At 41.4% G+C, this 25,165-nt stretch overlaps 1 protein-coding gene across 18 annotated transcripts in view; it reads right to left on the bottom strand.

The window, feature by feature from the left end:
- The window catches only part of kif1aa (kinesin family member 1Aa), a 34,583-nt gene that overhangs the window by 5,326 nt on the left and 4,092 nt on the right, over positions 1-25,165 (bottom strand). Inside the window, exons 3-41 of one of the 18 annotated variants that reach the window (XM_067513340.1) lie at positions 21,218-21,291; positions 20,887-21,069; positions 20,702-20,767; positions 20,437-20,615; positions 20,119-20,230; positions 19,830-19,907; positions 19,659-19,724; positions 19,549-19,566; positions 19,361-19,439; positions 19,194-19,272; positions 18,785-18,927; positions 18,112-18,150; positions 16,306-16,532; positions 15,842-15,921; positions 15,231-15,306; positions 14,501-14,580; positions 14,263-14,369; positions 14,086-14,166; positions 13,817-13,994; positions 13,485-13,557; positions 12,869-12,959; positions 12,612-12,760; positions 12,342-12,520; positions 11,926-12,063; positions 10,051-10,374; positions 7,776-7,894; positions 7,570-7,655; positions 7,336-7,471; positions 6,952-7,111; positions 6,771-6,861; positions 6,563-6,681; positions 6,402-6,457; positions 4,608-4,716; positions 4,357-4,423; positions 4,179-4,263; positions 3,985-4,090; positions 2,539-2,565; positions 671-694; positions 64-178 (exon numbers count right to left, since the gene is read on the bottom strand). In XM_067513340.1, the coding sequence (XP_067369441.1) occupies positions 64-178; positions 671-694; positions 2,539-2,565; positions 3,985-4,090; positions 4,179-4,263; positions 4,357-4,423; positions 4,608-4,716; positions 6,402-6,457; positions 6,563-6,681; positions 6,771-6,861; positions 6,952-7,111; positions 7,336-7,471; positions 7,570-7,655; positions 7,776-7,894; positions 10,051-10,374; positions 11,926-12,063; positions 12,342-12,520; positions 12,612-12,760; positions 12,869-12,959; positions 13,485-13,557; positions 13,817-13,994; positions 14,086-14,166; positions 14,263-14,369; positions 14,501-14,580; positions 15,231-15,306; positions 15,842-15,921; positions 16,306-16,532; positions 18,112-18,150; positions 18,785-18,927; positions 19,194-19,272; positions 19,361-19,439; positions 19,549-19,566; positions 19,659-19,724; positions 19,830-19,907; positions 20,119-20,230; positions 20,437-20,615; positions 20,702-20,767; positions 20,887-21,069; positions 21,218-21,291 (4,199 nt within the window). The remainder of the gene's footprint in view (positions 1-63; positions 179-670; positions 695-2,538; positions 2,566-3,984; positions 4,091-4,178; positions 4,264-4,356; positions 4,424-4,607; positions 4,717-6,401; positions 6,458-6,562; positions 6,682-6,770; positions 6,862-6,951; positions 7,112-7,335; positions 7,472-7,569; positions 7,656-7,775; positions 7,895-10,050; positions 10,375-11,925; positions 12,064-12,341; positions 12,521-12,611; positions 12,761-12,868; positions 12,960-13,484; positions 13,558-13,816; positions 13,995-14,085; positions 14,167-14,262; positions 14,370-14,500; positions 14,581-15,230; positions 15,307-15,841; positions 15,922-16,305; positions 16,533-18,111; positions 18,151-18,784; positions 18,928-19,193; positions 19,273-19,360; positions 19,440-19,548; positions 19,567-19,658; positions 19,725-19,829; positions 19,908-20,118; positions 20,231-20,436; positions 20,616-20,701; positions 20,768-20,886; positions 21,070-21,217; positions 21,292-25,165) is intronic. The other 17 variants (XM_067513341.1, XM_067513346.1, XM_067513342.1 and 14 more) reach the window with 17 other exon arrangements.

The raw sequence follows: 25,165 nt of genomic DNA, 5'->3' as shown, positions 1-25,165 counted from the left end.
ATATTATGAATTTACACCCCACCCTTGATAGTGCAAGAGCCAAATGCAGGCACTTTACTGTACCTCCAGGTAGGCTGAGAGAGTCATGTAGATCTTCTCCCCATAAGGAGTGACTCGGTTTAGCAGCAGAGAGTTGTGCATGGAGCTATCCCATGCGGCCTCAAAGCGGTAGAAAGTTCTGAGGTGGTTTGTTGGACAAGAAGTCAAGAACATTAATCAGCTGTGAAAATGTGGCCAAGATTTTTGCAGAGCTAAAGCTAAATTAATGCTAAAGCCTATGAATCTAATAACAGAGATGATAACATAAAAGTCAGGATAAATGCAAATAATCCTTTAATAATGAAAATACATACAAAGGATGTGCTCTATAATTTGATTTAAAATACTGACAATGTGTTTTTGTTTACCAAAACAATTTACTGTTGGTTTTGTTCAGTATTTAAACATTTGAACAATTATTTATTTCTAATACCCCCCCCCCCCCCCCCAAAATAGCACTTATGAAAAGTATTTGCATGCAACAGGTGATTGAGTTGATCTGCTTTGTACAAAACATCACCGAAAAGCGAAGATAGGTGAGATGATTTTTTTTTTTTACAGAGCACAGAAAAAAGGGAAGGGGGGGGATGAACAGCAGCCAGATGAAATGCGGGACAGAGCAGTGAAATACCTATGGTCAACTCCCAAGGAAATGCTGTGAGAAAGAAGAAATCAGCAAAAGAATAGAGTGTGAGAGTCAGGAAGAATGTTGCACTTCTGTGACTGGGATGGTGTTTGTCTTTTTTCACACTGTTATCTTACTATGTAAAAACAGTCATGGATTGTACAGTTTACACATACAGGAACAGAAGGGTGGAGAAATCCTGTGCAAACTATCGACTGGATGCAATTTCTCATCCTGCTTTAGCCCTGGAAAGGTCAAATGACAGCACACGACCATTCCTCAAGCCGAACAATGCCACTTTCTGTTACGCCTCTGATTCACTCCATACGTTAATGTGCACGCTTTTTCCCATTTCTCTCAAGGGAAAATATTCACACACTGAAACCAGTCATGCTTCTGGCCCGTTGCCTGGTACAGCCTTAAATCTTAAAAAAGATAATCCAAGTAAGAATTGTAAATGGAAACTAATGTTTCTGTGAGCTATAAAAGCAGCCTGAATGGGGTTCAGATGTTGGGCCCAACTTACACTGAGATGAACATTGTGGGAAAGTATGTGACACCCAGGAGAAAGCAAACACCCTGTGTTACATAGAAGTGGTAATTCAGCAGTGAAAGTCAGGGATTTAGTGCAGAAATGGCCTGTTTTTTCATGTGATTAGCAAATGCATTACCGTACACACATGCACTCTCGCACACAGCTGGCCAAGTGCACGAAAACTCAAATCACTTACACTACAAGGAAGCAATTTCATCTTGCTTCTCAATTTTTTACTACCTTCTAAAAATGTGGGAGCCAGGATTGTAGTCATGCTGTTGGCGTAACACACGAGGAGCCGTTAGTTTCTGGCAGTGTTTCTCCGAGGTATGTGCAAGATTCAAAAACATTCACAACATTGCTGCAATTTGGGCAAAGTGCTACTGCTGAGGTAATGATTCACAGGATTACACTTTAATAGCTGCATTTGAATAGTGTGCCAGAGCGAGTACTGTAAACTATGTGTGTATCTTACAGCAGTTGGGTCATAGTGGATGACTAATGTTCCTGTAATATTCTGTAGCTGAATGATGGGAAGTGTTGTCTGCTCACTGGACTAGAGGCGACTGACGAAATCATATCTATGGAATCAAAATGCATTGGCTTCACGTTACATACATGGAAATAATAAAGAGAGAGCGGCATTTTATGACAGTCCATGCTAAGGAAACACCTCTTCTTGTATCCTAACTGTATTGTAAGAATGGGTCACTACCACCCTCTACTGGCAAGTAGCACTAATATATCTTACTCATAGTGTAATCCTTCAGCCCCACCTCTGTAGTTCGTGGAGTATGATCAGAAAATAAAAACGTGCAAATAAATTGCCATGTACAAATAAAGACAGTAAAAAGATACTTTTTTAAAATGATGGGTAACATTTTAAAATTTCCTTGATTCTGTCCAAACGACAAATGTGAGAGTGACCAAATATTAGCTGGAGACTTAAAAACAAGCCTCAGTTAGGCCGTGATTCCTGCAGCAACGGCTAAAGTAGTGTGATACTGGCCCCACGACACCTCCAGCAGAGACACAGCCAAGAACAGTCGACGCAAAGCAAAGCGAGCCATGCAGACTCAGTCCATCATAAACCTCAGCCTGATAACAGCTCAAACACACACCCAGTGCAGCAAGAGAACCAGGGACATGCAAAACCGCTTCCCTCACATCTTGTGAGATGGAGAAAATAAAGAGGCACAGATGAATTGCTGACAGTAATGGAAACATAGGATAGAAGGAAATCACTTGAGGTTGACTGTAAATGACAGGGTGTAGAGGACATTAGAAAAGAGGGTGCCTGTGTAACTTAAGAGCATGAGAAGAGAGGCAAACAATATACCTAGGCATGTCCGAATCAAGAAACTGTCTGCAAAAGCAAAAAAAACAACATTCCATTAGTGGACTGGAGGGAGAAAAATGTTAGCATTCATTAATACCTTGATGTTAGTACTAGCACGACTGAGCTGAGACCACATTAGATCATCTTGACCTGGTGCTTCAACCCATTTGTTAACTGCAAACATTTTTAGTGGTGAGTTGAGGGTTGAAATCCAGTGGGTGTAGCACCATGAAAAAACAAAGGCTGGTTGGACAGGACTGCCTGTCAGAAGTGCTTTAGACTGAAACCAAGTCCGGGTGATCATGTTGGTACTTTGAGGCTTTTGGTCGGAGGTTGGGGAAAGCAAAGGAATTAAGCAATGAGCCAAAAGCAAAGGATCCGAAAAAAATAAATCATAAACAGCTAAATTCTTTTAAAAAATAGATTGTATTTCTAATATATATTTCACTTAACAGAAAGTTTGAACTGATTTGGCCACCGTACTACAAAGGTCTATAGTGCCACCACCAGGTGGTGAGTGTGAATGGTAAGTGAGTTTAGATGCTGAAAAACCAATGAAGAGTTAACACTCTTCTTTATGCCAGTAAGTGCTGCATTTCTGGCATTTACTTAATATTTACTATCTAAAAATTCCACTGGCCACAAGCTTTTAAAGAAGCCAACTGCTCTCTACTGGCTAAATGCAGAAAAACTTAATATTACATTAATATGTAACATTAATATTACAAAAAGAAGGTTTTTGTCTGTGTTTTGTCTGTTGGTGTGTCGGGTTGTTGTTCATCTTTGCTGAGAATGAAGCAGGCTACACCTTCTGCCTGCTATTAGTGCGGTTGAGAAATGGGACAAGTGAAAAGTGAGGTGATTGATAAGGTGAAATGCAGGTGAAATGATGACAAACAGCGGCAGCACAGCTTTGACATCAAGGAGGGTCGCACAGCCAGCATGGACGAGTGAATCCATTAATAATGATGTGGCAGACTGATCGTTAATAAAAAGCTACTCCTAAATAAATCAAGTGAAATTCGTGTCATGTCGCTCATGGTCACTCTGGATTTTTTTCGTGTGAGACATCCTGCAGATTGGAAACTACCCTGGACTCGTGCAAACACAATAATGAAGATAGCAGCACAAAAGAACTTGCTGAGGCAACATTCAAGTTGCACCTCTTCTGCACCATGCTTTTTATCTCAGAGCTGGTTAACTATGCCATGCAGCTGCCAATGTGTCGTAGTCCGGGGCTGAATAAAACCCAAGTCCTTATATTAGGCTGCAGTTGATCTAAAAATCAGATCCATACATTAGTTCCCAAATTCAGCCACACTGAATGTGACACATTAATATTGCTCATTTTCAATTCACCAAGATAACAGAACATACAGAAGATGCAGTGTTGTACTGAACTTGCAAAGTAATGTCTTTCCATCATAGGCCTTCGCAGGTACGTACCTGTCATCTTGCATCGGCCTGACACACCCGGCAGACAAGATGTTGAGAGAGAGAATATTGGGATCTATGATGTTCTCATCTGATTCAGGGGTGCTGCGGAGACGTCCTGGGAGAGCGAAGGTGCATCAGTATGAACTCATGCACATTGTTGATGCCGCGTCTTTACGTTACGAAAGCTCGGAAGGCAAACTTACCCACAACAAGCTCACGGATGTCCCTCCATTCCACATCACCTCCTGATTCATGCACAATAGTGACAGTGATTCTCCTCTGGAGACCCTGCAAAGGTGGAGAAAAAGGAAGAGTCGTTATTTTTATGACTTTTTAAATATATGTCGATTATTCTATTTCCTCACGGTGTTACTGATTTACCTGGTGCAGTAGGAAAGTGCCATGGCACGGCATCCCACCTCTGTGGTCAACCACTGCAGGGATGTAGCTACAAAGATACAGATGAAAACCAATCTCACTTGATTGCAAAGAAAACTTCTTTTCCTAGTAATTAAATCAAAGGCATTCAAAGTCAAACATTTAATTTGGTGGAGAGCTTGGCTATATTATTCCACAAATCGAATGAGTGAAAATCAACATGGTGCTTTGTGAGGACGATTCAGGACACTCACTCTCCATTGGCCTCCAGCTCACAGATCTCGAAGAAAACCATCAGATCGTATTTACAATGGCAGGGTCCTGCCTGAGGGCGGGTCATCGCTGTCAGCTTGGTGGCAGGTACTGTTTTGACAAATGGTTATAAATGATTAGTTCTGAGGGTATAGAGACTAATGGCTATCAGCAGCCTGCTGAGAACAGCTCTAACCCTACAAAGGAAAGACAAAGGGGGGAAAAAAAAGGAAATGAGTGATGCAGGGATAGAGAGGAGCCACTCTGTGCTGTAAAAGGATGCTTTTGCTTCAGCAGATTTGTAAGGGATTTGTAAGTTCACCAAAGTCCATTAGGGTACGAGGAGAGTTCACTTATGTATGTGTAAATCTTTACCTTTGCCCTAATCCAGTGCAGTTAGGAAATACAAATAATTTCTATTACACGAGTGACGTTATCATGATTGTTTTGTAAAAATATATTAGTTAAAGACTGACTATAAACTTCAATTTAAGTTAATTCCCCAAAGTTATTTCAGATATAAGAGAGTGTGCTTAAAGAACATGCATCGCAGGGGTTGGACCCAAGCAGAAGTTAGATGTATTTATAGATATAAATAATATTAGATATATTGTATATTAGGGTATGCTAAATAACATGCAGTTTGATATATTTCTGTGCATATTTGCACAACTCTTTGCACAGTGAACAGGCCTAATATGAACAGCATGTATGATACATAATATTATATTGTTACCTGTCCAGTTATTTGCTTAAACCTTATTTAGCTATTTATTATTTCAAGTTGTTTTATTGCTCTTTGTATTGGTATGTTGTGCGTCTAAATCTGGAAATGAGTCCAAATTTATATGAGTAATCTAAAAATACACAGTGTGATGACATTATAACGTCTTCTGAGAGAGAATAATTCATCACTACTGTGAGAGGTACTGCGATCCAGTTCAAGAGGAGCTCAGACAGGGAACTGAAAGGAAAATCCACCACACAGGGCACCAGCAAACACACAGTACACCACAGAGCCAATCCAACTGAATCCTGATGCAAGAAATGTCCTTTTTTATATCAGTTCATGATGACATCATGAAGGAGAGGAGAGTAACCTAAAACGTACCAAAAATGTTTTCTCCGAAACTGTAGCACAGACTATACCAGAACAATTTAAACCTGCTAAATGTTTGTTTTGTTTTCCATATGAAGATCACAGGGTCGGTGACCACACATCAAACCAGGACCTGGAAATTGTCAGTGCTACATTTGAGCGATACGTCATCAAAGCTGCAGCTTGTTGGCACAGCAGCTTAAATCTCCACATAAAATTCATCGGTGTGATCGTTGAAGTAGTAGTTGATAAACACTTGCGGTAAGTCACACCAAGGTTACTGCTTGATATAAAAAAGGTTTTCAATTGCAGGATTCCCCTGGATCTGCCATCAGTAACCAACCCGGTTTCTGAGCTTTAATAACTGAACAGATAGAGGTGGGTGGAGCGGGCAACTGAGCTTGCTCATTTGCTTCCAGTAGGAAGGAAGCAGCCAAGCCAGCGGCCGACAGAGCGTGGCCTGACAGTGAGTCCACCAGCACCCCATTGAACACATCCGGGACCAGGTATCGGATCAGCTCCAGCGATTTCTCCCGGTCCGGAGGGGCGTCAGAGTCCACTGCTCACACCCAACAACATGAAGCTAAGATGACAAGACTTGCAGGCAGACCAGCACAAAAACCGTGTAGCATATGTAAACGGTGGAATTCAAAAAAAGGAACTGTTAGAGATGAAAGTAAGTTTAGAGTTTATTTACCTGGTTTGGAGAGAGGCATCACTCGTGGGAACTGTTTACGGCAAGGACGCAGTGGACTGGTGATGGAAATAATATAACAGTTATATAATATAATATAAATATGAGAAAAGTACAAAAAGTAAATGTTTTCTGTTTGTTTTGAAGCAGCTATGGTGACGTACCTGATGACGTCTTTACAAAGAGGCAGAAAAGGCTGTTTCTGGTAATGTCCGAACACCTCGAAAACAATTGGCTGAGTCTTGATGTAGTCAATGAAGGATTTAGTAACCTCTACCGCAATCTACCAGAACAACACAGTGTTTATTTCAGAACTTGACCAAATAACCGTAACACATCATTATACAGGATCTGTGCTGACCCCCTTCTTACATTCTGCACGTGGTAGAATCCAAGGGGAGGGCCACGACCTGTGTTTTTTAGAGGTTCCGTGGAAAAGGCTTCATCGTGGCGGTGGATGAAACTAAAATCAAAACCGAAAAAAAAAAAACCCAACAATTTACATGTGAAAAAAGTGAAGATTAATTGTAGGAATGTTTTGATAAACACTTACTTGAACTGGCAAAAGATGTCAGCATATTCTGCAGAGATGCTGGAGGCCTGCAGCACCGTCACCCTGAAGGTAAAAACACTGCCAATCCCTAGGTGCTCGAGAGCATCTAGCGAGCCATCCAGACCAGCCTTCAGTGGATTCTCCAGCTCATCTGCACCAGCTGTGAGGGAAGCAAAGTAAAAGTTCCACACAGGTTGCATTGCACTGGTGAACCATGGCCCATGGAGAGATGAGTTTTGCCTCATAGGCTGAGAAACGTCTTCTTTGCTTTGCTTCGGAAGCATCACGAATCTCTTTTGGCCAGGTTTGCCAGACTGAGACCACCGTCTCTTCATAGTGTAAGTAGGACAACACACACTCCCATTCACACTAGAATACGATTACCCGCACATGTGTTGTTGTTGACCTCATCAGCTGAGGGTCCCATCTCTGCGTTCTGCCCCTCCCCCTCCACAATACGAAGCTCCTCCTGGGAAATCCCTGTGCGGGAAAGTCCTACCGAGCAGGACTCTGACTGGAACTGCAAAAGCAAGGTACAAAATAAACGTAGGTTAGTGGGTAACTGTGTGCACTTCTGTACTGTAGTGCTGTGTGTAGTTAAATCGTGGTTGCATCTACCTTTTCATATTGCTGATCTTCAAATGAGATTTTGGCAGTGCCTGACTGCCTCACTCCTGAGCCGTAGTCGGGAGCTTCCTCATCAGCTGGAGGAAAACACAAAGCACCTTCACTTCACTCCCTCAAGAAGTTACAAACTGCCTGTCCCTTCAATCCTTTCATCCCCTGTTTCTCAACAACGGCGAGGCTAAGGACTCGAGCCTTACCTGATATGGCCTGCACTGCCACTCGGAGGAAGCCCTTCACTTCTCCCTTCTCACTGACGATGGCCACGCGGTGGACAAGAGGAACTGGGTACAGCAGATTACTCAGATAAACAAAAGCTCTAGATGAAAAAGGAGAAAGCGAGACAGAAATGATCAAAGATTAAAAGATAACAAGGCAATTATAAGGAGATGTGTCAGACTCACATAAGTCACTGGACTGGACAACAGAACACAGAGCTGCAAAGCAACCAAACAGAAGCTGGGACTGCTCTTGCGATGGCCATGGCTGCCCTTTACTATCGCTTCTTAATGGCTTTTCCTCACCATCTACAAATGATGATCTTATCAGGACGATGATGAGTGCCATGCAGTATTCATAACTTTTGTCCTTAACTGACAAAAGCTTGGTGAGGCTAAGGAGCATGTGTGTAAGGGACAATTTTAAAAGTTTTAAAAATATTAGCGACCAGCTCAGTACTCAGCTGGACAACAGGTGTTTTCGTCATCCTGAAGCAAAGCTACTTTGTACTGACTCTTGATTATATGCTACTGCAGTAACATCAATTTAAAACCATTCATCCTAATTGCTTGTGCTGTTCAGGGTCATGGGGGGGCTGGAGCCAATCCCAGCAGCCACTGGGCGAGCTAATCCTAACCCTAAGACCCCAGAAAGATCGCCAGCCTATCTCAGGGCTAATTTATACCCTCGACTAACTACCCAGTGTGAATTCCTATCCAAACTGAATACTGAATTGCTACACTAGTTTTCCTTGGATATAAATGTGGGCACAACTGAACTACTAATGCTTTTCTCTCTTGGTATTTCAGTATCTAGGCTCTATCTAAAACAGAAGATCTTGCAGTCAAAGACCACATTTTCCATGAGCCAATAGGGGTAGACATTTAAGGGTGGAGTGTAAAAAAGGGACAGGCTTATGACAAGATTGGTGAGGTGCAAAGAAGGCATGCTCAGGACAAAAAAAAAAAAAAAAGGTGAACAAAAAGGCTTTCAACTTCTCCACTCAAAGGAATTAAAAAGCAAAAGAAACAGAAATCATCATACAGAACATGGCTCAGCTTAAATAAAAACTGCCAACAGCTTGATGTACTGTGTGCTACACCAACAAAACAAAAAGCAAAAAACAAAATCAACGGATGACATCAGAAATTAAAGCACACCTCCGGGGTCAAAGTGCAGACTTGTGCAAAAGAGGGGCACTGGTTCATCTTCAGACGTATTCAAAAAATAATGAACAAAAATGTTCAAAATGAAAAGACTTGTGCTCTGGCATGCCTAAAAGAGACAGCTGCAGCAGAAACCAGCTCTTTCATCATGAGATTTTGAGTCTTCTTTAATTCCACTTTGCGATTTCATACTCTGTCATACTTATTCTGGTATCACCGCAAGGTGAGAACAATCCGCTGTGGGTTCCTGTGTCACGCAAATCAGACACCACTATACTCTGTGAGACATGTCAGTGCTTTGGCTAGTGAATGCTCCCAAATTACTTTACATTTAGCCACACAAAAGTGAGACACATACACACCTCAAGCAGCTGTTGGGAAACAACAGTGCTTGGAGTTTCATGGAAACAAGTGGCATGAATTGACCCACGCCTGGTGGACTTAAAGCAGTAGTTTGTCGAGGAGGACTAAACTGAGTGAGAAGCATTAAAACAAGCAAACATACAAAACAAAGCGTCTACTTTTATGAGATTAAACAAAGAGAAAGCGAAGGATAAACCTTGAAGCCCAGAAATGTCTACTCCAGTGTCCACGCAGTAACATATCCACGTTGTAGTGGTTTGACATTCGAGAACATTTGCGTCTCACACATTTGAGACACAGTCACCATGGCAACTCAGACAAGCAACCGAAACTAAATGAATTGGCTAGTTTGATTTGGAGCTGTGAGCGAATAGAAGGTTTTTAATGTGAGATGAATATAAAGAGGAAGAAAAGTGGGTTCAAATCTCGGATGAAGAAATACAACTGAAATGGCCGCAAACCGTGTTGACATCACAGCTGCAACTCACTAATTCCAGTTTGACAGTAAAATGGAAAGTGTGTATAAACCAAAGAGGAGGCTCATTGGTCTGAGAAGTGTGCTGTTGTTGCCACAGTACATAAAGAGTACTAAACCCTCACATGGACGTACTGTATCGTGTTTTCAAACATGTCATGTGCGCCGATGTCTATCGCGGGAAAGGGAGCCCGCGTCTCAGCGTGAAAGAGCTAGTTTCCTCCACCAGCATGCTCCTGAAACCTCACCAACCTTCCCACTACACTGAATAATGGTGAGCGGTCGTAAAAGGGATCCTGGCCTTCGCTGGAGCCTCGGCAGAGCTCTCCCTCATCATCATCATCATCATCATCATCACCATCATCATCATCATCATCATCCTCCTCCTCCTCTCCCCCAAGCTCCGAGCACGGGTCCTCCAAAAAGATATCATCGTCCAGGTCCTCCAACTCCTCCTCTTCCCCTCTCCCCTCCCGCTGCGAGTCAGCCAGCTCAGTAATCTCAGAGGTGGAGAGGGTTGGGGATGGGGTAGGGTCACTCATGCGTTCGCTCATGCATGTGTTGAAAATGGGGTTTCTGGTGCAGCCAGAGACATGGGAGCTATGTTAGTACAGTCAGATAGAAAGGACACACTAGTTCAGAGAGGAGGATTGATGAAGCACTCTATGGTGGAAATCACTCAAAGAAAAAAAACAAAAACCTCCTTTCACAGTTGGTTTGAGTTAAGAGCATGTAGTAAAGACATAGAGGACAGATGGGAGAGCGGTGGCAAACTACAAAGGTTGTGACATGTATTTAATTACATATGCCAACTATTCTGCATAAAGCAAATTGGAGCCCTGAAGCACACATTCATTTCCACGGAGCCCAGCCACTTCCAAATATCACAGGAGCCAATTACTCATTTGCTTTATTGAGTTAGTTGGCTAAAGTTTTCATTAGTAATTACTTAAAACTACGCAATGTATCCACACTGGTGGGAATAAATTCTGAGCAGTTGTAATTACTGTAAATGAAATAATAACACTCTGTGGACATTTGTGAGTCAGTCCCAACACGTATTTATGACAGGCAACTGTTAATTTTAATGTCAAACCAACAGCACTCCATTGTGAGTACAGTGGTGGTAGTAAAGCTTGTATCCAAGTACAAATAAATATTCCAAAAAACACTACCACATCCAACTTCAACATAGTTTGTCTGAGTAACTGCGTTTGATTAAAAGTGGTGCATTTGGCTCCATAAATCTTTAAAACTCACCTATTGTATAACTAGGTATTGGTATGAGCTGACATTTTTCAGATTGCTGCCTGATGATTTGTGCTTGTTTTGGAGGAGCTACATGACATTAGGGCTTGATAAGCTGAAAATTATGTAACAGGAGCATGTGACTGTGTGTAGGACCCATCTGCAAGAGAGAAAGAGAGAGAGAGAGAAGGCTTGGCAGAGAGACTGGGAGGCTGTGTGCCAAGGTGGGAGAGAAAGAAACAACAGGCTTTGAGTAGGAGGACTGAAGAAATTCATTCTCAGTCATTCTCAAATATCCCACCGCCGATATTTCCCATTAAAAGGAAAACGCTTTGGCATCGACAAGCACTGCTCATCAATACAGCCCGTGTGTTTAGGCTGCGGAGTCCATGGTCGTGAAATATATTCGTATGTTGTCCTTCTTTGAAAGGAAATATCTAAAAAGGAAAGCTGATTTGTTCTTTTTAAAAGCACACACGATTTAAAAACGGACTTGAAGAAAATATGTTTTCAGTTATTACATTTAAAAAGCTAGCAATGCAGATTTGTGATCACACTCCTGTGCTAGTTGATAAATCGTGTCCAGAATGTCCTTCATATATATTCAATCATTGTATTAATGGAAATATAGAAATGTGTTAATAGTGGTGCACTCAGAGCACAGACTGGAAATACCAGACTTCAGTATATAATGACAGAGGCATTAATATTCCAGTGGGCTGCAGACTATTTCATGCAGTTTTCTTTGTCAAGATAGTCCCTCAGTTGACCACATGCACAGTGTGTTACAGTTACAGCCATCAGTTTTGCATTATTCTGAATAGACAAGCAGGAGCAACTCGGGTTTTGTTTTCCTTGCTCCGAGCCAGTAGTGTTTACCTGCCAACCAGTCGGAACCAGGGGAAGCGGTCATAAAAGGGGTCACCTCCTGTCATCACATTTTCACAGTCCTCGGTGGTGTTGTTGGGAACGTCGGCAGCACGGTCGTACATCTCTCTCATGAGATCGAGCCTCTGCCTGCTCGGAGCAGAGACAATTACCATGTTAAGTCACTTATGAAATTATCCACAGCACGGAGCTAATGAGAAATGTTCTTGCTGCGAATAAAATGTTTTATGTGAGATTTATTCCACATAGATTTGACTTTGAAGTGCAGCTTTTTAAAATCCAGTTTCCAGGGAAATAAACTGGCTTTATGAGCTCAGCAGTGGCCTGTAAGGCTTCACATTAGCTATAAACTTGCCTCAGATTTTTAAAAACACTTTTGCGTAAGAACTTTGTGTGTCTTCGCGTACCTCAGTTTTTCTAGTGTCCAGTAGTGAGTGGCTCCATTCTTCTGATCCTGCACCTCCACAGCCACAATGGTGCGTGGGAAGTGTCGCTTCTCTCTGTCTTTAGTTGCCTCTGGGGGCAACAGGTCTGGAGGCAGTGGGGAGTAGAGAGTGTCCGTGAGGAGCACAAACTGAAACTGGACCTGCATTGGGACATGAGGCACTGGTTCAGTCAAATGCAGCTACGTTATAACATCACTTCACGGATACAGTGGTATTTAAAACGTTGTGGACCTTCTTCTTGAGTTCCACACTGATGGCATTAGCCTCCTTGAGGAAAATGGCATTTCCCCATAACAGGTCACGGAGAGAAGTGAACTGGTAGCACCTCCACTTACGAAAACTCCACACAGCTAGTTCTCTCTCCCTCTCTGTCCACTGCACTGTTGGCCAGAGGGACAAAACAAATCATCACCTGACAAGAATTTTCTTACCAACAATATAATGCAGATATGTACAGGTGTCTGTTTCACTTATTCGCACTACTGTACCTTCTTCTTCTGGCTCTTCCTCTTCTTCAACAGTCTCTGGGTAATAACGGTTCACTTGCTTCTGAAGAGCTTCCAGCTTGCTCTCGTAATCCTACAAAATGAATTATTGAAGACCAATGTTAAGATATTCATAGTAAATTAACATTTATTAATCATTTCAGAGCAAAGAGGGGCAGCAGTGGCTCAGTGGGTAGAGTGGCCGACCCGCTCTTCCAGACCACACGCCGAAGTGTCCCTGGGCAATACACTAAACCCCCAACAGCCCATCCACAGCCGTGCAGTGCCGGTCCTAAGCCCAGAAGAAATTTGGGAGGGTTGCAACAGCAAGGGCATCCGCCATAAAAAGAAACGGTGCCAAATCAACGTGCGGACGAATGATCCGCTGTGGTGACCCTGAACTTACAGGATAAGTCAAAAGGACCAAAGGCCACTGGAACAACTCAATTATATTATACTATTATTAATTACCATAAATTACAAATTGAAGCATTTATGGTGTGTTGTACAGTACGTAAACCACAAAAAGGTCTTTTATTTTCCTTTTGGGTGCTGTGTGAGAGGTGAAACGAAACATGCTCTGTGGTGATGACACTGGCAAAGCTGCTCATTACTGTACCAGTCTTTGCTGCTCCAGAAGGTTGTTGGCCTCCTCTCTCTCTTTTCGATACTGGTCCTCCAACTCCTGCAGCCTGAAGACATAAGCACAACAGAAGAAAAGAGACTTAAGAGGGACAGTGCAGCATCTCAAAGGTAATACTATGTTTTCTGGGGCAGCGTGACATTTATTGTGCACTGTGTTGCAGACTCACACTGTATAACATGGCAGGTATAACTTTAACTTTATTTACTGCAACTCCAGTATGTGGAGTCCTCTCTACATTGTGATGGCGGGATCCCTTTTACCATCTACGCACTAACTTGCTTAAAAAAAAAAAATCAAATTACTACCTCTGTTGCATTTCCTGTTTCATGTCAATGCCTTGTTTCTCCAGCAGCTCCCTCTGGGCAAAGGCCCAGTCCACAGTCTCAGAAGGTGTTTCAGCACAGGTCCTCTCCCTCTCTGCTCTTGCCTGCACAGGGTGGTTGAACCTGAACACATGGCTTTTCCCCAGGATGATACGATTTCCTTTAAGTGGATCAATAAAGGGAACGTAATGTAAGGTAAAGGCATGCATAGAAGAAAAGGTAGAAGTCATAGAGCAAGAGAGCTTACAGACCTGATTTGAGCACAGTAGGCTCTGTCACTCTCTTTCCATTGACATACGTTTCAGCATCTTCACAGGGCTCTAGGACAACTGCTACTTAGGGAAAGAGGACAACGTCACTTCCTGTCTGTTGATAGAAAACTCTGTAATGTACACAGCTACTGTACAAACAGGATCAAGTTCGCTCACTTTCACCCATTGGACCAGATGAACTAGTAAACGTGCAGTGCTCGTCCTTGATGAAGTGGCCACTGAGGACAATGTCCTGGCGGCTGCTGGCATCTAAACGTCCAACCCTAAAAGCAAAATGTGACAATATGAAACAAAGTAAATCATACACTTCTTTTGCACATCTTTTCTCTTCGAATACCATCTCCACTCTACAGTATCAGCCCTATACTACACCATGAAATGTCAGGATCCTAACCTGGTAATCCCGTCTTTAATGTAGTACAGCAGGCACTCCGACATCAGAGGATCCTCATTGAGGTTCACTAAATGAGGTGTCTGACACAGATAAAGGAAACATTTACTGTAGAAGTGGTGAGTAATACACAGCAGTGAAACATTACCCTTATTTACGATAGAACATGTGCACATTGTGCACATAAATGGGCCGAAAAGCAATCTCTGCCGGTAGGAAACACCACACAATCAGTAATAGTTAAAACCATGCAGAGAAATTCACTCCCCACTGCTTCGTGTTTAATGTGTGTTTAATGTTTTCTCAGTCAGACGTCATGGGAGCTGCAGGCAAACAGCTACAAATCACTAAAATGGGGGCAGTCACATTATCTTTTTTTCCATGTTTACACACATTGCTGCCTTCAGCAAAGTGAGGGAGTGTTTGAAGTATGTAATGAAGTAGATTTAAGATAAAACTTAATTGAAAAGAGAGATGCCCTCGTCTGATCTGCCTTGGCGAGGCTCCTGTTCAAGTGGGACTCATAGCACTCAGAGAATGAGGCGGCTTTAAACACTTCACAAACCTACAAACCTCATTGGGGGAAAAGAGCCCGACCGTGTCGATAAACACAGGCTGGGGCTTTCTAGGGCAATCGGAGGGCTTTGGGGTAAATAAATAAGCATTTTAGTGAATAATTGAAATGTTACGTTATTATGTCACTGAGTTTTAGAGGTGTCTGACATTGTCTTACCTTCTTAGGGGAGAACACACCGACCGTCCCACCATCTTCTCGAATTGCTACACCCATTTCTGCCAGCAAAGCCTCTCTGTGGACGAAGGTCAGAGTCAGTATGCCACGATTTGTTTAAATGTCAATCATCATCATCATCATTGCTGAATGTGCAAACGGATCAAGGGGACATTCTTCTATAAAAGTCCAAATTGCACAAACACCTGGATTGTTTCCTCTTTGCTTAATACATAAATACTACATTTATATTCTCTATGTATTCCTTAAACTGTATGTACATTTTTTACCACAGTTACATTTATTGACTTATGTTACATTGTGTTATAATGTGTAGAGTTGCTATCGAGGCCTCCTGTGATTCAAACTCGTTAAACAGCACTGGCAGCAGTCTAGAGATATTTGCACCTAAATGTTTAAAAGTGAGGCTCAACCTTATAATTATTTCTACTTCACTAGTAAGTTATGTAGTTTTTTATTCATTGCCTGGGCAATGATAGTACTGCTACTACAAACTATACTTATAAATTATAATACTAAAAGTATATATGAATTATAATAATACAAAATAAGGAGACCAAGATCAAATTGAATGCAGATATTTCATATCTTACCTTTCCATTCTAATGGCTTCTGTTCGCCGCAGTTTTTCTTCCCAAGTCTCATTAAGCTCTGCAATGATTTTCTCAGTTTCCTAGCATTTCAAGAGAAAGTGATAATATAAGAAAAGACAAGCCCACATTTCTTTTCTTTTAACAAATCCCATGAAAACCATTGACCTTTTACAGGTATTGCCTGTACACACAAAGCACATTGATCTTTTCACAGGTGTTGGAGAACAGTGCAGCATATTTTAATCATTTACTCTAGTGACTGAGGAGTTTGAAGAGCAAACCATGAATCAAAATTTGGTTCATATGATTTTCAAAACTTCCTTCCTCAGTTCAGTGCTTGGGTGTTTTTCTACTATGAATTATTGAAGTTTGAAAATTTGACATATTTAATATTTACAAGTTGTGCAGCTACACCCAGTCAGAGCAAAGTGGGTTTTAGGAGGAACTGTGAGGCATGTGTTCACCTTGAGTCGCTCAATAGCCTCCTCGCTGCCTGGGCTGAACATGATGCGGTCGTGCAGACTGGCAATGGATCCAGCACGGCTGGACAAGGCAGAGAGAGACGGAGAGGGACTCATCCCAGTCATGGCATTGGTCACTGTGGAGAGATCATCCTTTTGATTCACAGCTTGGCCTTTACAGTTATTGTTCTTGCAATCGGATAGCTCTGTCGGGGCGGGAAGGGACGCGGCTAAGGAAGTGGGGTTGGGATAATTAATAACAGGGAATAAAGAAATGAAGAATTGCCAGCAGACAAGGAAGAGGGAAAAAAGGGAGAATAGAGAAGAAAAAGATAACACAGAAAGAAGACACGGGCTTTAAACAAATCTAAGTTACAGAGAGAAATCTGATCTGCTAGCAGACAAGCGAGCACCAGCCGAAAGCTGCAAGGAGGGAAGACGAACTTAAAAGATGCAACAAGGAAGCCATCCAGGCATGACCAGCGAAAATGCAGCGATTATACCGAAAGCAGGACATCATATGCAGGATCATACAAAAAAAATTCAAAAATCTGTCATTTGTGATAGACAGTGTAGTATGAGACAGGGATTTGGATGCTCATACACAATCAAGCATCTTTAACAGCAAAAATTTGTCATCATGTATGGAAAATGAAACATGTAACCCGGGCGGCCCTATGTGCAGAGTCATTTTTAATGGGGTCATATTTCCTGTAGAGAACATTATTATCATTACAACATTATATAAGATTATTATTATCTAAAAGCAGCAAGATTCATTTAATGCTCAGTGTGCTTCTCTAAAATTAGCAGTGTCAAACTAATTACTGAAAGCAGAAAATCTATTTCCCTGGCAGAGAATCAGACACAGTATAGCTACAGTATGAAGCGAATGTCCTCGTCTGTCATTATTAATCATGAGTAGTGTATTTTTTACAGTATTTATCAATTGGTGCTCCAACAAATGTCATTTTACATCATCTTCCCTATTTTCTGATCAGGGTATTATGTCAGCATAGTTGTGGCACCGCAAAAGCCTATGAAAGACTCCACAAAATACAGACTATCAACCCCGCAGGCGCTGCTATAGCAACACAGAGCAATAAATTGGGAAAGTGTATCACACCCATCCATCTGGACAGGCTGTTGCCTGCCAAGATGGATCACACAATATCGCCTTTGCAGAGCAGTTAATGAAGTCGTGTACTACGGAAAACCCAAGAAAAAAAAAAAAAAACATGGCATAAAATGAGATCTCAGAGATCTAATATTATGCAAGTGATTATACTCTGTCTCTGTGACTGAGGGCTGCACCGTCATCAAATGTTGTCTGTTTGCTTTCTTATCACATCAACAGCACCAGACACACACTGCCAGGCAGGGGTGGGGGGAAAGGGGTGGGCGGGGTACAGTTTCTACAGTAGGGAAATTAAACTTAGCTCATTATGGTCTATAATCTCCATATTGTATTTCTCTTTACTTTGCTGCTTCATGAGGAATTACGCACTTTGCTACCAATGCAACAGCACAAAACCAGACACAGATCTCTACAGCACCATGACATGGCAGATATATTTCCAGCCCATAAGCACCTGAAGATTATAGAGCCAAAAATGCCAAAGCCTGAAAATGGACTTCACACCCGTAATGAATTGGCATTAGCTACTTGTCTTTCGTTGCAAAGCAGGTAAAACAATAAATTCCTGGTTATATTGTGGTGCTGCAGAGAACACAGACAAGCTATTCTCACAAGAAGCGCTGGTGATGCTAAGCTGCCACAAGAGCAAAAGCAAGAGCCAGAAAACACACATTTCAAACCCTCCATCTCAGCACCAGATGCCCGATATGCTGGGAGAAGAGAAGATAGAGTGAAAGAGAAAAAGAAAGAGAAGGAGACAGTGAAACAACTTTAGATTACATGAAGCTTTTAACAGTCACGACACCTGAGCCTACATCAGTAAATGTATATTTGAGTGCACCGCCCTCAGTGTGTGATCACTTCTACATCCTACAACAGAGAAAGAAAAAAGATTCACTCATGTCATGTTGCTGAGCAAACTATCGGTCCCGTGCAACCATCCTGCCGGTTGTAGATCAGGTGGGTTGTTCTGATCGTTTTGTTCAGTTTAACTGTTGCATTGAATGCTGATAAAATAGTACATTAATGTCATTGATGTTACAATCCCTGGCCCACTAACTCCTATGGGAATAAATTCTACGTTGCCAGCTGGTCTTCTACATTCATGTCTTTCTATTGATTCCCATTGATTTTTCTGCATCGATCGCAACACACACACTGTTTATGAAGGGAAAGGGCAGTGTTTGTGAGAGCGGGACTGTGTAGGCTGAGGTGAGGCTGACAGTGGCTCACTGAGAACAGTACACACGCTAACAAAAGGGCTCTGAAAGCATTACAAGCAGTCCGACATTAAATCTGGAGATAGCACAAACAGTCCCACAAATCTAATAAATGAACCCTTACTCTCAATGATGTCACCCAGGCCCTGGGCAAACAGGAGCTCTTTCAAGCGAGACACCTCCTCCTTCAGCTCGCGCACCAGTCGGTTGTTGGGATCCTCATTGATGACAGCATTACAGCGAATCTGTTTGGCACGGTCTGCGTACCTGTGGGCACAGAGGAGGGGGTTGCTGAGCAGGTGAGGGAGGAGTCAACAAGGCAAACACACACACACACACACACACTCAAATACACATTGACAACTCCCCTGTCAACCCACATCCACAATAATTCTGCAGCCTACGCCTGTAGCTGCTGCTCATGAAGGAAAATGCGTATGAGGCAAAACGTTGGCCTCGCTGGCATCATTCAAAGCCATATTCACCAGCTGTAGGAAAGGGGAAAATATGCAGCGGAAGTTGCGTCTCTCTACCTGAGTGTGCTGAGGGTCTCATCGTAGTTGATATCAGCTGGACTCAGGGCAGCCACCATTGCAGTACGAGAATTCCCCCCTGACATGATATCAAAGAGAAGCTCATTAGAAAACATTGTTTGTTGAGAGCCAATGGGCCACTGAGAAATATTAGTCGGTCTTCATACCCAGATTTTCTCTCAGTAGCCAGGTCAAAACTGAATCTCTGTAAGGGATGAAGCTTTCCACTTTTTTCTTCTTTTTATTCTGTGTATTAAATCAAAACATCAAATGCACTTGATGCACTTATTGGCACTGCATTGAAGAAAACAATCTAAAAACGATAATAACAATGTCAATGGTTTAAAGAAATTACCTTATTTGGCCCAGAGTCCTGAAAGGAAGTGGACAAAAAAAATTAACACGTTTCTCCTACATGACATGTACTTTATTTTACATTCTATATTATAGAGATATGAAACATACCACTTCTGCCAAAGCAGAGATGACCTTTCCCAATGTAGTTAGAGATTTGTTGATATTTGCTCCTTCCTACAAAGCATGTTTGAGTTGACAAAGCATGAGGTAGAGAATGATATTTAATAGTTAGATATTTAAAGTGTTAACCATATAGTCAGTAAATTGACCCATCCTCACCTTGAGTCTAGTTCCTTTAGCACCAGTAGAATCTGCCCTCTCACTTCCAGCCAAATCCACCAAACTTATTTTGCTGACCTGCAACAGAACAACTGACATTCAGTTTTGCTGACAGTAAGAAAAGCTTTTTATCTTGATTCCAGAGAAAAGGTTTTATTAAGACAAAGCAGCTTCACAGTGTTGCATTATCCTGATGACCTTCAAAGCAGTCACTGATTTCCAATTTACCACAATACAGTATATGCAAGAAATCCACATGATTAATCATATGTAGAAAAGCTGACTCTACCTTCTCAGAGGTGTTGTCCGTCTCTTGGTCTAGGCGTTTCTGAGTAAATATGATGTTAAAGACAGCGTGCGAGCGACTGCTTGTCTCGTTCATGTTGGTGGCAGCCACAGTCCTGCAGAGACAGTGAATACTGCTTAATCAGTTTGGGTAGTAAATTGTAAGTTTGCCCCATGCTAATGAAACAAGCAGGACATGTGTCTTAAAAATAGGAGTAATATAATAAAATGATAGTTTTGCAATTCATATTTCAGTCACAACAAACGCAATCAAAAAACATTAAAAGTCATTAAATTAAATGTGAATAGACAACTCTATCACCTAGCCTTGTTGCCAGAGTCCATCAGGTCCTGGATGTCATTGTAGGAGGTGACAGCCAGCTTAGACAGGTCCTCCACGTAGGGTCCCATCAGAGGATGTTCTCGTACACGCAGGTTCCCTTTGTTTTTAGGGTTCAGCAAGTCCCGGACACGCTCACAGTAGATTTCCATGTAGCTTACCTGTTGAGATTCATATTAGCTTGAACACATGTCAAGTGCTGAGTTCAGCAAAACTCAACACAGTGGCAGGTGGCGCACACACTTACCTCCACAGAGTAAGACATGCTGTTGTCTGTATTGTCACTGATCTTGGTGAAAAGATCTTCACACAGCTGTAAATTTAAAAACAAAAACCAAAACACATTTACAAAATTTTAGTGTATGAAAGATTCAGCTCTTTTTTTTTTTTCTTCTTCTTATAATTTTGGGTCAAGAAAACATAAGTCGGTACCAGGGGAATTATCCCTTGCTGATCCTTTACATCCTGTTTCCCCATCATGGTGTACGACTTGCCAGCACCTGTCTGACCATAGGCAAAAATGCAGACGTTGTAGCCCTCGAACGCATGCAGCAACATTTCTTCGCCAATGTCTTTGTAAACTTGCATCTGAGAGGCATAATTGACATCCGCAGGCTGTGGACAGAGATTAAAAAAAAAAGCCATGTAAAACATGAAACTTGATGCGAAACAAAGCGATCCCCAGAAGAATGAGAGTGTTTGTGTGTGACTTTGTTGGGGAGCCTGTGCACCGTGTGTGTTGTAGGGTTGCAGAAATAGTTACCGAGGTGTGGGACCAGTAGGAGTAATCAAAGTTGAAGCTCTTGTTGTCTTTGGCCTGCTTGGGGTTGATGATGGCTGAAAGACAGGACATGAAACACAGGTCAGAGGGAGGGTGGGAGCAGCGTGTGTGAAACTGTATCCGAGCTGGGCTGGTATCACGTTGTGCAACCAGAGCTCAAAAGGCCTTAGTCGTCTCTTCCTTCATTCGGGCCTAACATAAGACTCCAGACGATAAGAAGCCTATTGGCATTTTTGGAAGATACATGCAAAAAACTTTTCTCATCACTGAATGTGGCAGCGTAGGCCAAAATATATAGATAAAATAAAAATATAAAGTATAGCAGGTGCTTGTTTGTGTCAGTTAACTATCAGTATAGTTCTTAATCCTCAAATTAACCATATTTTATTTTGAATAAATCAATAAGAAATAGTACTTTTTAGGTTACAGTGACACAGTACTGCCTACTGGAAAACTTTCTTTGTGCTCTTTCGCAGTTAAGACTCCAACTTTTGAGATGATTAATATGAGTCATTAGGAATCAAACTAAACAAACATACCTGCAAAAACCTGAGACAAGGAAAGAACACGCACACTTAAATGAATAAATGTCCTCAGTATTTCCCTGCAGATGGATCTGTGGCTCTACGGTAACACTCATTATACAGACGAAAACAAAATGTTTTTATTTCCAGATGTACAATGTGGCCTGATGGTGGCACCATGCTGTTATCTACCAGTTTTCACTAATACAGTGGCCATTTTAGGACAGCTAGGACTCAGCTTGTCAGGCTCAGCTTAAAAGTCTAAGCATGAAACAAACATTGACCTTAAGCTGTATTTTCTCATGTCCAGCAGTCCTTTGTTAGCCCATGGCAAAGTTTTATGAATCCTCATCTTTTTTCTATGCTGTCAGGTACAGTAAGTGTTCAAATAACTTCAGGATTCTGTAAATCACACGTGTATGTTTAGCATGAAACAAAACAAACACTATCGGCCTTTAAAACTTTAATTCCCTAAAAAAATAAATACTATTGTCCAAATACGCATCCCTTACTTTAAATTAAAGTCAAACTAACACCGTCAGTCCCTCTGTTTTATTTATGATAGCAAGGAGACGTTTTATTGCCACGGAGGATCCCAGTCTAGACCATAATGTGCGGCCTGGTGGATTTACAGGCCACGGATGACGAGCAATGACTCGCAAATCTTATGATGCATGATCAAATCATTTCCTGCTTCTGTTTGGCCTAACTTTATATTCATTATGTCTGCTCCGTGACTCTTTACTAATGAAACTGAGGCAGTAATTCGTCTTCTGGTTCAATTTGTTAGTTGGTTATTTTAGCAGCAGCTGAGCAGCAGCTTAAAATCAAGGCATTTTGTGGGAGTTCGACAGCACGAACCAACTATTCAGTGTGGTCTGGTGATGCTAGCTATAAAAGAAGCTTCGTCCTTGCTCCCAAAGCTTAAAAAAACAGTTTCTGTGCTAATGTAGATGTGGTCGATAATAGAGGAAAGAGCCCAGGGCTAAGTACACTCCCATGTACACACTATTATTTCCCCAAGTGCACACTTTATTGTTTCCTCTCTTCACTGTCTTTCCAGCTATGAAATATGGGCCGTGTGGCTGACTTGTGTTTCAGGTTTCAGGTCTATGCCTCACCATGACAAAGACACAAGGCCTTAGTGACTGTGTTTGACATGTCCAGGCACTCTGGAAGATGGACAGGTATAAATGTAGCTGCACTACAGCTGACGTCATCATCATCCAAGAAGTGTAATTTGCACTTAAAACATACAAGCTTTGCTGCTGACCACAAATACAGAATCAATTTCAATAATCAGCTAGGAATGTTTTCCATTTCCCCAAACCCGCACTGCCTCCTGCAGATTAATGTCTCAGGGATCAAGTAGATAAGAAGAAAATCCAGTTAGACATATGCTTAGATATAAAGACACATCCACTGTAACAGTGATCCCCGCTCATCAGTAACCAGTAACATATTTACATATATATATATACAACTGTGCCACACAGTGAAAAAGACAAACTCATTAATGGATTTTTTCAGAAAATAAAACTGACATGGTTCAATAAAATCCAAACCCTATCACACTAAAGAAAATCTTGAGACTTGGATAAATGTACCAAATAAAATAAGATCTGACCACCTATCTGTGTGTTCAGAAGCATCAGAACATGTACCCATCTTTAACTGGGCTCTGAGTCATTGAGGGGAGAAAAGTGCCTCAGAGAAGGTAATTACTTGGCTGAACTGACAGTGACTGACGGTGAATATGAGGGTTACAGTGGCAGGGCCGCCTATTTAAAATGCGCTCAGTAGCTTAGTGACGTGCTCAGATGTCGTTGCTTACGTGTCGCAGTCATCACCATGCAAGGTCTGTTTTACCAGCATTTATGTCCTCAGAGCCCATATTTCCCCATATTCATAATACTCCCTTTACTACATGTCAACTCCTTTAATGATGGAAATGCTTTTGTAATTGCGAGGTGATGAGTTTAGAGTTAATGCCAGGTCTGAATGTCATGTCACGGAGGATAAATGTAATTAGCCAGAATAAAACAGGAGCTCATTTGCTCTCATTTCTCCTCAGCAGACGTGATCAAGAATGTTCACACAAATCTGCCACATCCCCAGTTTTATCACCATGGAGATACAGGCTCCTTTATTGATAACAAACATGATCATCCAATCTTATGATCAAAGGGATTATTGATAATTAATTGCCGTGTCCTCAACTGTTTTTAACTCTGATTTGATTTTAAATAAAAAAAATAAAATGATTTATAACATATAGGGTTATTGAACAGCACAATCAATGGAAGCTTTTCAGGACTGAGTGGAGATTAGCAAGCGGAAACAATTAGTGAACTGAAAACTAGCAGAAGTAAAAGTTTTTGTAAAGACAATATCATATAATCTGTATAAATATCTATTATTGACTATATATTAAATAAATGTACTTTTTGGTTTTCTCCCCTAAATGTAGTGAAACACCTACTGATGAAGAAAACCAGTAAGTATATTTTGTTTTTGAGATATTTCTGTTTAAAATAGCAACAGCAATAAAGTCACAAAATTAAGGAATTATGTGCGTGTGTGTGTTTTAGTGCAATAAAAAAAACCTTCTGTGTTACCGAAAAATTACGAATATAATTGCAAAAAATTGAAACTATATTTTTAAAAAAATATTTCATTCTTTTTCTTTTATTCCACTCACAAACCAACTCAGCAATCTAGTATTTCAACACAGCTGAATAATTGTGTGAGACAACGCGAAAGGCCTTGTTTATAACTTCAAAATGCAGCGTCTGCACTGATTTTAATTCCCAGTCATTAGTACCGGGATATTAAAACACCCACACGAGTTTAGTCTGACTATTTTAGAGTTGCACCATTTCGTAATCATTATCACTGTCACATCATTTATCTTAATTACAGTGGTGATTGTCTACTATACTTTCATTCGTTATTCTATCATATTCTCAGCATCCTGTTGTGGCACTTTCCATGTTTGTCTTAGCTGCTGGACTTTCTTAATTGTGACTGAGTGATGCTGATCAGACTGTCACGGGTGACCTGCCCCAGTCAATAGGAAAAGAAATGTGGCCACGTCAGCAGGTCTGCCAGCGTGAACCCACTGTAGAGGCCAAATCCAGCAGCAACAGGACTGAGCCCATGTCGTCTGCTTTAGGTGGATTACAATTTAGGTTTATTATACAGTGGTAGCAAGTGGCACCCTAGCTGTCTGTGTCTAGCTATAATAAGTATGATAGAAAAGTAAATATTATGCTGATTAGTCTTATGCTAAAATGTAAAGAAGCAGCATAAATCCACTCAATTCTCCAGAAACATTAACCTTTATAAAGACACTCTAATGGGTGATTACTGTGTGTACACATTATGAGTCACTCCAGTTGTGAAC

This window comes from Channa argus, chromosome 8, assembly GCF_033026475.1.
Source record: "Channa argus isolate prfri chromosome 8, Channa argus male v1.0, whole genome shotgun sequence".
NCBI lineage: Eukaryota > Metazoa > Chordata > Actinopteri > Anabantiformes > Channidae > Channa > Channa argus.
This window is presented reverse-complemented; position numbering and strand designations above follow the sequence as displayed.